This window comes from Lissotriton vulgaris, chromosome 2_2 (assembly GCF_964263255.1).
Source record: "Lissotriton vulgaris chromosome 2_2, aLisVul1.2, whole genome shotgun sequence".
Lineage (NCBI taxonomy): Eukaryota > Metazoa > Chordata > Amphibia > Caudata > Salamandridae > Lissotriton > Lissotriton vulgaris.
The window spans coordinates 217,554,707-217,571,056 of NC_141688.1; the positions used below are offsets into that span (position 1 = coordinate 217,554,707).

At 42.5% G+C, this 16,350-nt stretch overlaps 1 protein-coding gene across 3 annotated transcripts in view; it reads right to left on the reverse strand.

Moving 5' to 3' along the window:
- Positions 1–16,350, reverse strand: part of LOC147729263 (anoctamin-1-like) — a 921,928-nt gene that overhangs the window by 270,524 nt on the left and 635,054 nt on the right. For all 3 annotated transcript variants that reach the window (XM_086959573.1, XM_086959572.1, XM_086959574.1), the window contains one exon: positions 7,913–8,064. In XM_086959573.1, the coding sequence (XP_086815699.1) occupies positions 7,913–8,064 (152 nt within the window). The remainder of the gene's footprint in view (positions 1–7,912; positions 8,065–16,350) is intronic.

Below are 16,350 nucleotides of genomic sequence, written 5' to 3' on the forward strand. Positions count from 1 at the left end.
AAAAACGTACAGTTTTTTGGTCATAGATAGCTTTTGATTTTTTTGGGGTAATGTGTGCTGGGACAAAGCGGGGCGGAAACTTGATGTGCTGAATCTAGAGCCTTTGTTTAGCCTACTCATGTGAATTACTAACATAGGTGATTTACTGTGAGTGAGTTGTGGTAAGTAATATTACCCAGCTGAGCCCATCAAGATTACAACCAGGGTTAAACATGCTTGTATTCAAGCCAAGCCCCCATGCAATTACTTTGCTAATGAGGGTGACTCCCTGTCCAGCAGGGTGTTTGTCGAACCCCTTCCATCTCTCCTCTATGGAAAGCAAACAATATTGACGGTCAGGAATGGAAAGACTTTCTCTGCTCTGACAAACTCGGACTGTTCTGTTAGAACTGCGATATAGGCAGCAAACCTCTATATTCAAGCTGCTGTTACTGTTGGACAAATGGCCCCCGCGGTTTGTTATGAAAGAGAAAAATAATCGGAGAAGGGCAAGAAATCTAAGAATCTTGCAGTCTCCTTTTTGGTGTCAGGTCTCTGGTGTCAATACATCAGCATGGTAGGAAGTCATATTTTCTAGGACTCTACTGATCTTGGTTGCTTTGCTGCCAAGCTTGTATTCCAGCAGCCACAGCATAAGATACAGACAAGTGGAAAAGGTAGAGATAGACCCTTACTTGTGGTGCCAAAGTCTCATCGGGCCAACAGGTTATCTTTTTCCTGCCAAAGAGCACTCCCGTCTCACGTTCAGGCGCGTCCACAAATACATTGATGGCTTAAATGGGGTCTTATGTCCTTGCTGAAGTTCACAACAGGATTCTCCAGAAGTATTCATCCCTCACACTACTTTTGAGGCGAGGCACCATTTGGAAGCCTGACTAGGTATGGGCAAGCAAAGCTCCAAAGATCCTAGAAGTATTCTAGTACCACTAAAAAGAACTATCAGCAACCACAGCACCGTGTGACGTAAATACAGGCACTTTGCAAGTTAACAAGGGAGATCGGTGATGCTAAAGCCCTCTTCAATGTTGTAGGCAGCAAACGCAAACATATCTCACAATTCTATATATAACCCAAGGCTCAGGAACATAATAACCCAACTGGAGTCAGCTTGATTCAATCAGACAAGACCTATGGGCGATGGACCATCAGCCCCTATCCACAAAGACCCTGCCTGTGCGACTGTCATAAAGTGGAAGGGATTAATGTCCACTTTCTGGAACTTTGCATACGATACGGGCTGCGCCTTGCTTAGACTTTCTTTAGCGCACAATTTATTCATCCGCTGAGTGGGCAGTCGCAGCTTTTTTGCTTCTGGCTCTTTGGAGTCTCTTAGGATAAGGAAGGCTGCTGAGCCTTCAGTTTAATAAAGAATTTCCTTTAGAGCAGTGAAAAGAAATATACATTTGCACTCGAAGCAAAATTATAGGATACAGAACGTATTGCGCTTAAAGTGTGTAGTAGCATCTTTGTAAATTGCTGAGTTACTGCTCTTTGGTATACTGATTTTAATAGTACTATTTTTATTATTGAAAGGAAATATGCTGTCAACGGGTATGGAGCTATTTCTTTTTTATTTATTCATGAGATTGCATTAAGCGGTATTTATTTCATTATTTATTCATTTTTGAGATTGTATTAAGCTTGGGACGTGCCGCAAACACTTTTAGAACTCTGTACAATGCTTCAAGCAGAGATAAAACATGGACACTTCACAGCACTGCACATGTTTAACTTCTCAGAAGAATGTCTGACTGATATCCCAGATTTGATTTGAAAAGGCTTCTCAATTTTATTCAATGTTGACATTTTATTTATGGGTGATGCATTTTGTTTTGTAGTAATTTCGTTTAGTGGCACATAGTCTGTGTAAAGCTTACATTATGCAATGTTGTTAAAAAGGGAGCTCTGTTATGACAAGTGCCTTCACAGCGCTAACAAAAGACATGAGCGTTTCCATAGAATGGCATTCTAGATGTATGGTAAGTATCTATAGTTCGAATATCTTTGGGACTGAGTTTCAGATTGTTGCGGATTAGCATTAAAAAATCTGACTAAATCTCAGAAGGGGAAAGTTCAAGGCTATTGTATTGAACTGCTGAGCACACAGTTTGTGCTGCTATACCCCCTCTTTTTACCATCTTTTTATTTTTATTTCGAATGCTGTATTTTCTTTAACTGCTGCTGATTGAATTGACATTTTCTCGATTGTTTTTTCGTTCTTCTGTATTAATTTATAAATTGAGCAGTGCACCTTTTCTTCAGAGTAAAGGTGCTTTTTACGTTTGTTAAAAATACATTAATACATCCAGATCCTCAATAACTGTTGACAATGAGTTGGGAATTCTAAAATACAATAAAAATAACGTGCACAAAAGTAACTATTATACTCGGTAAAACATTGTAAACCATGCAGCTGGATTTGGTCTCTCAATCAAGCACACGCCATAGGCTGTCCTGTATTTATGGACCGGCTCATATTGCTCAAAAACGAATTAACGGAGTAAAAAAACAACAACAAAATGAAGTGTTAAAAAGAACTACATGAAATAATACAAAAGAACTACATGAGAGAGAAAAGGCAAGCCTTGGCAAAACCAATAGGTCTTGCTTGATACAAGGTGGTGGCCTATTGACTAAGCCACAGTCTTTTCTACCCACAGAAGCCATCTTATCATGGTATTTCTTGCATGTCTTGAAATCTAATTAAAAGATGGCGCCTGAATGTGCGTGACATGCATGGCAGCATTCTGGTAGTGGAGTTTAATAATAAATGATGGCATATATCCACACGCGTGCTTAGTGGCCATTTTGGAATTCATTTACTTTTCCAATGCATACACTGCCAAACCCAAAATACACCTGATAGAAGCAGAAAATAACACCAGATAAAAAAGCACCAGTTAATATCAGCCCAACATCTGCACAAACATTTGCCACTGAAAGGGAACTGTATCAGTGTCCTAGTGTTTCTCATCACTACTTCTTAGATCTTCACAGTGAGGGCTTCAAAAGCATTGAGTTGTACCCACAAGCCATCCCAAGGCTCTCTGCATGTGAACATATTACATGCAGTCTGAATCGAGACAGCCCCTGGTACTGATGCAGAGAGGAACTGGACCAAAGCCGAGGGCAGGAAAGACCTGCCTTGGCAGTTGCTCTACTTACTACCACATATGTCATTTGTTAGGAACACTGTTGTCTTCCAGGCTTGTTACGTTATTATATTATGTTACAATTACTTATAAAGCACAACATATACCGGCAGGTGTCAAGGCGCTAGCTGAAGTGTGAACCGCTGCAGTATTTGTTGATGTCTTAATTCGCAAAAATTCATGTTTTGAAAGCCTGAGTAAATCTGATATACCACTAATACGAAGAGGAAGTAGATTACACTCTTTTGTTGTTGAGGTCACAGAGCTTCTCCCTCCTCAGTTTTGGATCAGTTGTGACTCTCACAATGGGGTAGCCACCACTGTCGTAGCACCGGGGCCCAGAGCCCTGGGGTGCCCATTGAACCCTAGTAATTGCTGTATTTCACTATTCCAGCCCTTTTTCATGCTTGCTCCAGGACCCGTGGTGTCTGTGCTAAACTTCAGGACCCTCACTGGCATTCCCAGACCAAAATAGAAACAAATAGAAACCCTGTTAAAGGCTCAATAGAAACACCAATCATTCCAAAATAGTCCCAACACTCAACATTAAGGAAGTGGATTTAAAATTGAAAGCACACGGATACCTTAAAACTGTAGAGAGAGGTACAAGAACAACTAGTAGTCCCGTCAATATCGTGCAGTACTATGGTAAAGTATTTTTTCTTTAAGACAATGTCTACTTTTCAATTTGGCAATGGTCTAGCAATACAGCAAAAAGAAAATGTTTACAAACACACTGGTGAAACAAAACAACCATTGATAAAGGCAACAAAAGGCAAGCACCCAACACAAACTTACTGGCTTACAGGTGATCTTAATTGGCAAAAAAACAATATAACTATATTTTCTTTTCAGTTGACACACAAACACCCTGTCTATCAATAATTTCTATACCCTTGGGTCTCTCACTCCTCCGCTTCCCTCCATGCAAATGGCGGTATAATCATAGCTCATAATTACAACATTTGCAGTAACCGGTGGGAGATGACACAAGGAGACACTATAGGCATAGAATGTTTCATGTGGCGCATAATTACAAGGAAGACGAGTAAGGGCGCTGGACAGTGGCTTAAGGGCATAAAGTAGCCAGCCAGGAAAAAGGAAGGCACCATTAGTTCCACTGTGAGTGTGCTCCAGTGGAGGGGGCTGGGTGCACTTCAGGACCTCATTGGAGATGATGCACAGGCCACTTAGAGTTAAGGCACAGAGGATCCAGCCATCCACCAGCGGCCCATAAATGAGACAAGAGTGTGGATAGTGATGATAAAAATGGGGATGATGTTAGTATTGCCTTGCTCACCTGGTCATTATCAAGTCAGGGACATTTGTATTGCGCACAAATCACATCCGAAGAGTCTCATGGCGCTAGCAGACGGCTCTGACACAGGAAATAAGATGGTTTCGTTTGCAAAAAGCCAGGTCTTCCGCTTTTTTCGAAAGAGGCTGTGTTCAGGGATAATGCGGAGACCGAAGGGCATTTTGTTCAATGAGGCGGGGCCGAGAAAGGAACACGCACGACCACCATTTCTGGAAGTTTGTATTCTTAAGGGTGTCAACCGAGACACATTACTGGATCGAAGTTCTCTTTGAGGCTGGTACCATCTCAGTTTTTTGGACCAGTATCTAGGACCATTTTTATACATATGTTTGTGCACCAGGCATAGAACTTTAAAGAGAATTCACTTCTTTACCGGAAGCCAGTGAAGACTTTTCAGACAAAGAGTGGATGTAGATCTTTGCGGGAGTCCGAGAACCAACCGCGCTGCAGTGTTCTGAAGAACCTGGAGTCTGTTTAGGTAATGCTCGTTTATGGAAAGTAAGAGTGCATTCCCATAGTCTATTCTATTTATGATGAGGTCCTGTACTAGTGGTTTCCTGGCCTCAATGGGAATCCACATAAAAATCTTCCTCAAACTGCGCATTAGCCCAAAGCAGGTACCCACAATATGGTTAATTTGGTTTTCCATGGACAGTTTATTATCCATATAAAGACCCAAATTTCGGGCGACTCCTTGGGCGTTGGACAGCTGCCTATTTCAATTGGCCTCCAATGTTCTGCTGCTTTGCCGAAAAGCACAATTTCTGATTTACATTTACCATTTAACTGCAAATGATTAGCATTCATCCATGACTCAACATGGATCAGGCAGTTTTTGAAACGCTGTTTGGTTTCATTTGGATCTGGGCCCAGTGCGATTAAGATCTGGGTATCATCGGAGTAGGACAGGACATCAAAGCCGTAGGCCCTAATCACTCTAGCCAATGGAGTCATCAACAATATGCGTAATACACTGTTGTCCTGCAAACCTGCTAATATCAAGTATCAAACACAGAACTGTACCATAATTGTGATACCAGTTACGAACATCTGTAATTAATGTCTGTTGTACAACCAGCATATGTCAAATATTGCATAACCTAAAAAGAAATTACAAAAATAAAAGGTGGGCGGTTGGTGGATTCAAAGGGCTCTTTGGCAAAAGTGGATTATTTTGTCCTTGGCAAAGGAGCTGGTAATAAGTAGTGTGAGAGGCGTAGCAGGCCAGCCGGAGGACCTTACAGATGTTGTGTTTCTCCTTCCCGGTGTGTGAGGGACGTCACTGTTTGGAAGGAGAGGCGGGAGCAGATATATTTCCAATACTGATGCAGCTATGGCAGAGATCTACGTTTTTATCGATGTGCTATGCTAAAACCTGACTTAGCAAGCACAATGGCGCACACTGAATACAGATCCTAAAACGCCATATAAAGGTATCTTCTATTTAAAGTGTACTCACCGACAGGTAGGAGGTTCTGACGAAGCAGGTACGGGCTGAGAGCCAAAGCAGGCAGACGACTGAAGGAGAGTGCCAATTAAAAGAAGCTGCAACCTCTGGGAAAGGGTGGTAAGTACCACAAGCAAGCAGGAGGGACGATCAACAGTATCTTCTTGACTATACAGAACGCTTCTATTAAAATTCTGTGTTATGTTACATCGGAAAACACATACATATATATATATATATATATATATATATATATATATATATATATATATATATACATATATATATATATATATATAATGTTTTTGATTTCAAGTCATTATGAAAATTAGAACACAATTCTATTTTACCATCTCACCTGACTGCCATGAAAGAGTATTCCACACTGACAACAGTGCTTGTGCTTTATGGAAATCACCAACAAGGGTAATAACAACTGAGGACCTCTAGTTATTTAACCAACTGGCACAATGCACTGTGGGATTTGAAGTAAAGTTAAAACAGCCATGTGATCTAACCTTATTAAGAGCACGTCCGAGCGCACCCAGTATTTGTTACTTCCATCTGAGAACAAGGCTAGTATGCCGCAATGTCGGAATATGGAAGCAGGCGCTGCCAGACTATGATAATAAAACCTCTGTTGCAGTATTGGGTGTCACTACTTGTGTATTTACAGTGGTGTTATGCTTGGCTGCTCCGTGCCCAGTGTGCGAGGCCGCCTTGAAGGGTCTTGGGTTCCAGAATGGGGACTGTGTTTATATATATATATATATATATATATATATATATATATATATACACACATATATATACACACAGCAATAATGTCAAGTGTCCAAGGAAAAAGCACGCACACTTGTAGTTTAAAGAGCAGCACCAGCTATGCATTTCAACACCAGAAGTGTATTCTTCTTATTCAATGAAAAAACAGGTTAAAGCTTAGTTAAACTTCGGAAAATATATATATATATATATACATATATGTGTGTGTGTATGTATGTATATATATATATGTATATATATATATAGATAGAGAGAGATAGAGAGATAGAGAGATAGAGAGATAGAGAGATAGAGAGATAGAGAGATAGAGAGATAGAGAGATAGATAGATATACACACAGACACCTGGAAAGTATCAGGCAGGATTGCTTAAGCGTTTTTTAATCTTATGTCTTATTACATCAATTAAACTAAGAAGCCAGAAAATAGTGATTTACCAAAGCACCACATGTAGAGTGGATATTTGTCTTCGGCTTATATGTATTTTTTTTTTGCTACTAGTATATGTATTCCTTGTCGATTTTTCATGGTTGGCTATCGTGGTAATTCTATCATCTTTTTGGCAATATTGGATATAGAGTACGTTTGTTGTTTTTTTCGTACCTGGTGTCCTGCCATCCTCCTCCATCACCCTCAGAAGAATCCATGCCCAATCTAAAAAAATATATATCTGGCGTACTCCTACCGTCTCCTTCCAATCTTGGCAATATCTTCCACTCAGCCTTCCCCAGTGCAAAAATGTCCGACCTCACTTTCAAACCACCTTCTGAGCATATACCCACCCCGCCCAAAATAGCATTCTCTGCCCTAACACCGAGAGCAGACATGTAGCGTAGAGCTTCCGCTACTCTCTGAGAGACGCTTCTTGGCATCGCCTGCCTTTCAGTGTCAGTCTAGGCCTTCAGACCTCCATCGACTCAAAACGGATGAGGCGGTCAGTGACACAGAAGCAACCGCTATAGACCCCAGTTTCCCTGGGATCTGCAGAGACCTTTAAAAGGTCATAGATGGATTTCAGTCAGAGCACAGGCTTCAGGGTACAGCAATTCACTACTCTGATGTCTGAGCAGAAAGAAATGAAATATGTACTTCAATATTCTTATCTCAGAACAGTGTAACTTTAAGATCAAAGCCTATGTCCCACATACTGCCGTCCAATGGAATCCATATATAATGTATAGCTGTGATGAGACAGAGCTATTCTCAAACTTACAAGTGCTGCCTCTCTCTGGAGAAAGGGTAGGACAGTTGCTTGACTGTCATCGAGTCCCGTCCTCCCACCCGCGGCTGGATGGGTTCGGTGATTTTCTGAATGACTGAATTCAGCTTCTGCATAATACCGCGAGCTTGATTTACCTGGTACACCTGCAAAAAGAAGGAGAACGACCTATTAGGTCTGATGTCAAAGCCAAATGCAACACAAACAACCAGACATCAGTGCATCAGTACTTGTTAACTAAAATTCAGACCCTCCAGGATTTCGCAATTTTGAGGTTTGTCGCGAAATCGGCACTTTTGTAAAAATGCCGCAATTTTTACAAAAGTGCCCGCGAAATCGGAAGGTGACGTGTGCCTGCCTGAGGTCAGACTTAGATTGGTATAGGTCAGTATATAGGAGAGAGACCAGATGACAATCTCCTCAGCATCATGTGCAGTGGTTCCACATCTAAAACCAGGAATTTATCGTTGCATTTCCAAGGAATAACAGCCTTCACCTATGGGCTGCTTCCTCTGTTCCATATCCCAGGTTGCCTATTACAAAGCGGAATACTCTGCTCATACAGTTTCCACTGATTTAAGGCTGAGAATGAATGATTATGAGCAAAATAAAATGCAGCTAAATTTCCATATTTGTGCCGCTAAATTTGCTTATCCATGCCGCTATATCCTGAGGGTTCTGCTAAATGCATCATCTTGGAGGACCCATGTCTAGATACTGGAAACAGAAACAAACAGAATTATCTTTTTTAGGTGAATTACAACTGGATGCAATACATTGGACACAGGTAATTAGTAGTTAGAAGTCACTGTAATGGTAAAGGTAAAAAATAGTCTAAAGGCAGAGATTAGGGGTTAAAAGTATTACGGTATTGTCAAGTAGGGAGAGGAGTGGCGCAGAGGCCAGAGCGGCTGACTCCAGAGTGTAGGGATCGATCCCTGGCACCGGCGGCAGCTCAGCTCAGCACCATGTAACTCTGAGCAATAACTCACTTGATCTCCCATCGACGACCGCCAGTTCCTTGAAACCTTAAGGGGTGATACGTTTGCGCTTTATAAGTATGGATTATAATTATTACGTTTCAAGGGCTTTCCCCCTAAAGAAAATCTAGAAAAAAATTACACAAATGTATAAAACAACTTACACAAAAATATATCAAATACACCAAAAGAGGAGGCACAAATGCAGCTATAAAGAGGGAAGGAACATTGGATCTAGTTGTGATCTTAACTTCGCATACCCAGTAAACAAATACAAGTACTAGATCAATCAGAACACGATGCATCCCCTGGCATTAATCTCTACATGATTAGAGATCAAAGAGACAAGCACTGAACCTGTAAACCATTGTGCACTTGAGCTGACTGATCCTAACACATTTCATGCACAGCTCTCCCCGGGACAGAGTATATTAAGCTTAGTTACACAGTCAGTATCGGACAGGAGGGACTTGGGTTTCCTGCTGCATGCTCATAAAATCAGACAATGCACCTCTTGCAAGTACTAATTCGAAGTGCAGCCTGCGTTTAGGACACACAGGTGCACTGTGCTACCCTCCCGTGTCTATTAGAAGTCTGAGTGCACATTAGGTAGCGCTGCAGCCTTTATGGTTTGCAGAACCTCCAAATGGTCAATAGGTTTAACATCATTAATTCAAGGTAAAACAACTGGTCACTCCTCATATTAAGGCTATCAGCGAACTCCACATTTCCAAGACATTATTGAAGTGCATTGCAATCTATAGCAAATTATTATTGGCCTGAAATTAGTGTAGCAGTGGCCTCACTGCAGAGCCACGGAGCGGTGACAGGAAGAGGGTACCAGAGTGCCCGCACAGCGGAAGTGGAAATTCTGGGTTGTGAAGATAGAAAGATGGAGAGGGGGATGGGATTACAGCAGGCCCAGGAGGCTGAGCATCAAATGCTTCATTCATCAGTGGATTAGAAGCTCCACAAAGACATGGTCCTTGCCATATTTCTGGGGCAAAGCTCATTTGTGGCAAGATGGTGTTCCAGAATGTAGGTGTAGTTGGAGAAGGCAACACTAATTTCAAGTTTCTCTTTTCAGTCTTGCGCTGTCCTGAGTTCTTCTGATGCACTGACCCAGGATATGTACTAAAATTGTAAAAAATGTCCCACCCCAAAAACAAACTCGTAACAAAAACATCAATACTTAAAATATAATATAAAAATATAGTCAAAATGTATATATTTATTTTCTAAATAACATTCTCATTTTTTTGGCGCTACTTACGGATGTGTTTTTAGGTAAACAAATGCAACGATAGATAGATAGATAGATAGATAGATAGATAGATAGATAGATAGATAGATAGATAGATGTAGGATGGCATTTGTGCACATTAATACATGTGAATAGAAAGAGGTGAGGTACAGAGGGGTGAAGGGGAAACATAGGTGTAGCAAATGGAAGAGAAATTACAGTAAAGTACAGAGGGCACATAGGTATGTTACTGAAATGTGTAGAAGTGGTAGAGGGAGGCATGAGGTGTCGAGAGAGGTGGGGTTGTAAGAGGTGCAATTACAGAGAGGTAAGATAGGAAGAGCCGAGACAGAGAAAGGGTAGGTACATGGACAAGTAGAGCTGTGTAGAGACAGACAGGTAATGAGAGAGTGGTGCGTTAGGAGAGGTGATGTCAAGAGACAAGACAGACAGAAAGTGTATCTTGTAATTGAATAGCCACCGACCGCCTGAGTGCGAGGGTTAATGCTGGGCGGGCAGGGCAGCTATGCGCGCTCAGCTGGGAAGTGTGAAGCAACAGCTGTTAAGTTGAAGAAAAGGGACATGTTTTTTAATGCATGCTCTTTTTACATAGGTATTTATCACTGCCCCATGCATATTACCAGGTTCCCCTTAGAAGGCCAGGTCTGGACAACTGCCCACTTTAGCCCATGTCTTAAAACTGATATGCTTAGGTATTTTAGGCACACATTTATGCATGTATAGTATGTCGTCTATGTTTGCCCACATGAAAACGTGTAAATCAGAATAGCATAAAAAATTTTAGAGATATTTAATAAAAAATTGAAAAAACAGTTGTAAAGTAATGTATTTTAAATGTTTACGTTTTCGTTTTTTTAGTGTCTTTGTATCAATAATTCTTTAGGGTTAACTTTCTACACTTTGGGCCATATTATCAAGCAAGGGCGATACATTATCGCCACTTTTATCGGCAGAAAACTACCGCCAAAGTGGCGATAATAGGCTTGACAATATGCCCTTGTGGATTCCCATAGCAGCCCAGGTTAACACTAGAACCTGCGCTTCTATGGGAATTCACAAGGGCATATTATCAAGCCCATTATCGCCGCTTTAGCGGCAGTTTCCTGCCGATAAAAACATCGATAATGTAACACCCTTGCTTGATAATATGACCCTTTGTTTTATATAAACTGGTTTATATACCATGCCTCTTTCGTGAGTGTAGCTCTTTTGTTAATTTCTGTTGATCCCAAACACAACTCTGGTGTTTTTTCTGCCATGTAGGGTCAACAGTCTGCTTTGTATGGAGCGCAGCAGGTCTTGAGTATGTTGCGGTTGGGGGGGTGGCCGGTGCATGTCTTTTAGTGTTAGTGATGTGTGGTTGAATTTCTTCAGACGCTGCTTAGGTGTGCAGCAGTAGAAAGGATGCGCTACATTGTTTCCAAGTGGAAGCGGGTATCTGCAAAAAAACCTTCACTTCCTGGCTCCTGACTTTGCACGTTTCTTTTAATCTTAACATGAAGCGATCAGGAAAAACTCAGAGGCAGATTTACGAGCCTTCTACGCCACCAGTATGTCACTTTTCGTACCGTACTGGTGCCGCATTTTACTGCTCCATATTTACAAGGACAGGAAAAGCCATGCTGCATGGCTTTTTCCGTCCTTGTAAATATGGACCCTTAACTGCAGCACTTTGCATGAAAGGGGCGTTCCAAGGGTGTTGCTGTGGGTTTTCCCACGCAACACCCATGGAACAAGACACATATCCAGATTTACGAGGAATGGTAAATCTGGAAATGCGTCTGAATGAGAGGCCACTCTAGGGATGCCCCTTCCTGCACAAAAACAATCTCTCGATGACGCAGGCATCCTTGCACATGGTGCAAGGAGGTCTGCGCCGGCGCATGGCAGCAGTTTGTGCACCCGCAAAGGGGAGAGCACAGGAATGCGACTTATCATTGTAAATATGTTGCACTTGCCCCTCACTGAAAAGTTAGATGTCCTTGCAATCACAAGGGATGAGGCCAACAATCAGTGACACCCCATCACCGTGCTCCCTCCCACCCTCCCAAACCTCCGCAAGATACTGCAGGGTTCCGGGGACAGGTAGCGTTAATGGAAGTATCTGCTGTTCATATGTAATACTTGTACTATTCTGTGTCTCCTGCTTTTGGGCGGGGCCCCCATGGGGTGCCACAGGAATGGCTGATGCCTGCCTGCCTGCACGCAGGAGATGGAACATTCAAGATATGGCTGCATTTCTCTGTTCTCAAACACCACAGTTGCAGGTAAAGGTGCAAACTTCTCCCTCTCTGTTTAACTCCCGCAGAGCAGCTCCCATGCCCTGCTCTAATCACTCACCTACACGAATGTTATCTGCTGCCCATGGGAACCGTGATTAGGAGTGTGTGCGTCCAACGGTTCGACAGTATCAGCGGCCCAACCCGTCTCGCGCCCTCAATACCAATATTTGGCTTGCCTTTGTTTCGTAAAAAAGGGAAACTCTGATTTCAACTCTGTATTCGTAGAATAATAATTTGAATCGACCTCATCTCAGTCAGTGCTTGTGACACATTCACCACCCAGCACTTCATCGTCAGGAGCCCAACCTCTCTGAAAAGAGGCCCGGCCCACGCTTGTGTCAAACACTCCTTTCTTTAACTTGTTACTGAGATCTCTGGGCTACAGCTACTCTCACCTGTGACTCACAAGGCAACGTTGTTTCAAACACACAGGTAAACCTGGCGTGGGTGAGGTCACCAAGACCCTTGCGTTGTATTGACCTGTACCCTTTGTCTGGCATTTCCTACCCCTGACAAGGCTCCGAATGAGACCTCCTACCCGCTCTGTTTTCAGTGGTTGGCAGAGTGTTGGTTTACCCTTGATATCCTGATATTTTAATGTATTTTTTTCGTAAAGTGGTCCGTTGTACAGTAGTCGTTACAAAGCATTCCCTCACCTGGCTACTTACAGAACATCGGTTGGGGCACATGCATTGTCCCCCGATAATATAAAGACATCATTGGGGAGAGGAAATGGCCTAACGGCTTGGGCGATCGACCTCGAATCTGGGGAACAGGGTTTGAGTCTCAGCGTTGATGCTGAACATCCTGTGATTCTGAGCAAATCACTCAATCTCGCCGCGCCGAACAAAAATGAATGTCCTCATTTAACGCAATGGGTATTATGTAAAGTGCTCCGACACTGGGTCAAGTTTGTGATATATAAAACTCTGTAAAAAAAAAATTCTCTTCGACTTGTTGTTTGGCTGTGTGTCGAGGTCCGTGCTGTCTCTATCTGAAGTTTCATTGCATTGATGCGAAGGGTTCTGCCTCTACGGTGCCCTACCAGGTGCAATGGATCTCAATGCTCAGCCTTTTTGAAGAGGAGCAAGTACCTGGTGGAAGCACCGGGAATGTCTGGTTGGCCTCTTGCTACCATTGTTAGTAAGATGGAGCAGAGTGCAATGCTGTTCCTTCTTCTAGCACTCAAAAGAATGTCACCACTGGTTCGATAAACCTGAAATTAAGATGGTCCTTGCTGTATGATGGAAGAGGGTGGTTAGATGTGACATACTTGACATGTACTTCTACTACTAAGTTACATGTCCTGGTAGTGAAAAACTCCTACATTTATTTTTTACTTCTGTGAGGCCCATCTCTCCCATAGGATGACATTGAAGCTCCCTTATTACATCTAATACGGATAACTTACAAATGTGAACAGGTAAATATTTCATGTTTGGTGTCTTTGGAATTGAAATGAAAAATCCTCTTTTATGGTAGAGGCAGATTTTGAATTACAATTTTGAGGATTCAACTTTTAGAAAGCTGGCATTTTCCTACCTTTGCCATTTTGCGCCTGCAACCTGTCTCTAGGTCGCATTACCAGGTGTAGTTGACAGTTGGTCTTTGTGTATTTATTCAAAACAGCCACACACAATAGAGAGCTAAAGTGTGCTGGATGGACCATCACTGGCAGGATGGGAGAGTGAGCTGGGCACAATCCCATATTCACCTGAATAGTCTGTGCACTGCCTTCACACAAAGAGTTGCATACCCCTTGTATAAGTCTGAAGACAGAGCCGGGGAGGTAGGAAAACTGAGCACTACAAAGGGAATCCTCAGACACCAACTCTTCAGTACACTTCTTGACCTGCATAAGGCTCTTTTAGGAACAGGGAGTGCTATGCTGCTGAAAGGACAGCTACTCGGCTGGCTGCTGCCCTGCTGTGATGATCTACTGCCTGCCTGGGTGAGAAGGATTTGAAGATATTTTTATAGCGTTAGCTAGACCCTTGAGGTATCAGAGCGCTTTACATGAGGAATATCGTAATAAAAGAACAGTGTTACATAGTGACTAAGCATGGGCTGAAAATTCGTTCCGCTCGTGGAACTTGCGAATTTTACATAATTTCGCGATCCGCGAATCTCGCGAAATCGCTGTAAAATCCACGAATCAGCAGGGAAGAATTTTCAGCCAAGCACTTATAGGGTTACAGCAGCAGGTGCAAAAGTTTAAGCTAATTTTTTGTAACCTTTTACAAAAGGGTTAGAAAGAAATTAACTTCAACTTGGGCACCTGCTGCTGTACGCCTGTAAGTGCTTCCTAGCGCCTCGTTGCCTACTTGCAACTATTCTCTGACCCTGCTCTGACCCTTGAAGCAGGGTCAGAGAATAGTTACAAGTAGGCAATGAGGCACCTGTCACGAAAATTACACCTCAACAGGAAGCACTGACAGATATAAAAACAAGAATTTGCAATGCAATAGGTCTCGCCTTAGGAAAGTTTGAGCTATTGGTCTCTTAAATGACAATTTTTTTTATTTATGTGTTGGTTTTGAAAATAGCTAAATTAATAGCTTTGTCATTTACAATGCCAATAGTAATAACTTTCGCAAATGTGACACCTATAGCATTTGTAATGCAACATGTTTTGTATTTACGTGACTTAGATGTATTGATATTACAAATTACAATGGCTTTTAATTTTTTTAAATAATTAATACTTAAATAAAAGTGATTTTAATTTAGAATGGCAATAGCGTAAACTTTTGTAAATAACTTTTGTAAAGATTATGTTCAGTGTATTTTATTGTGACGAAAATCCAAGAACAGAAGTGAAATATTAACATCTTTTTGTGACATTTGTAATAAAGCTTGAAACATTGAGAGAACATATTTGAACCAGTTGTTGTTGAATGGTTGCGCAGATTGATGCTGGGGTGGCCCTGAGTGATGCTGTGGTGGTGCTGAGTGGTGCTGTGGTGGTGCTGAGTGATGCTGTGGTGGCGCTGAGTGGCGCTGAGTGGTGCTGTGGTGGTGCTGAGTGGTGCTGTGGTGGTGCTGTGTGATGCTGTGGTGGTGCTGAGTGATGCTGTGGTGGTGCTGTGGTGGTGCTGAGTGATAATGTGGTGGTGTTGAGTGATACTGGGATGGTGCTGAGTGATGCTGGGGTGGTGCTGAGTGGTGCTGTGGTGGTGCTGAGTGATGCTGTGGTGGTGCTGCTGAGTGATGCTGTGGTGGTGCTGAGTGATAATTTGGTGGTGCTGAGTGATGATGGGGTTGTGATGAGTGATGATGTGGTGATGCAGAGGGCAGATAGGCACAAAAAGCAGTCTAACAAAGGGCAGAAGGGCACAAAAAAACCAGTCTAACAGAGGACAGAAGGGCAGAAAAACAAGGGAAAAACGAGTCTAACAGAGGGTAGAAGGGCACAAAAAACGAGTCTAACAGAGGGCAGAAGGGCACAAAAACAAGGGAATAACAGGGCAGAAGGGCACAAAAAACGAGTCTAACAGAGGGCAGAAGGGCACAAAAAACGAGTTTAGAGGGCAGAAAGGCAGAAAAACAAGGGAAAAACGAGTCTAACAGAGGGCAGAAAAACAAGGGAAAATCGAGTCTAACAGAGGGCAGAAGGGCACAAAAACCTAGTTCAACAGGGGGCAGAATGAATCCCGCTCCTGCGTGTTTGTCCACGAAGATGCCACCTTTTTGTGCAATACCTCTACTCAACTGGAGTACTTTCTACTGTCTAATCAGTAAGTGTTCCCTCGTTGGCTAAATGTATAGGGGCAGATTTACAATAACTGACGCATCCCCAGGGATGCGCCAGTTATTGTGCGCTGCAGCTCCGCCACCCATGGTGCCGCATTTACAATGCGGCGCACCATGTGGAAATAACTGCACAGATGAGTCACGCATCTGTGC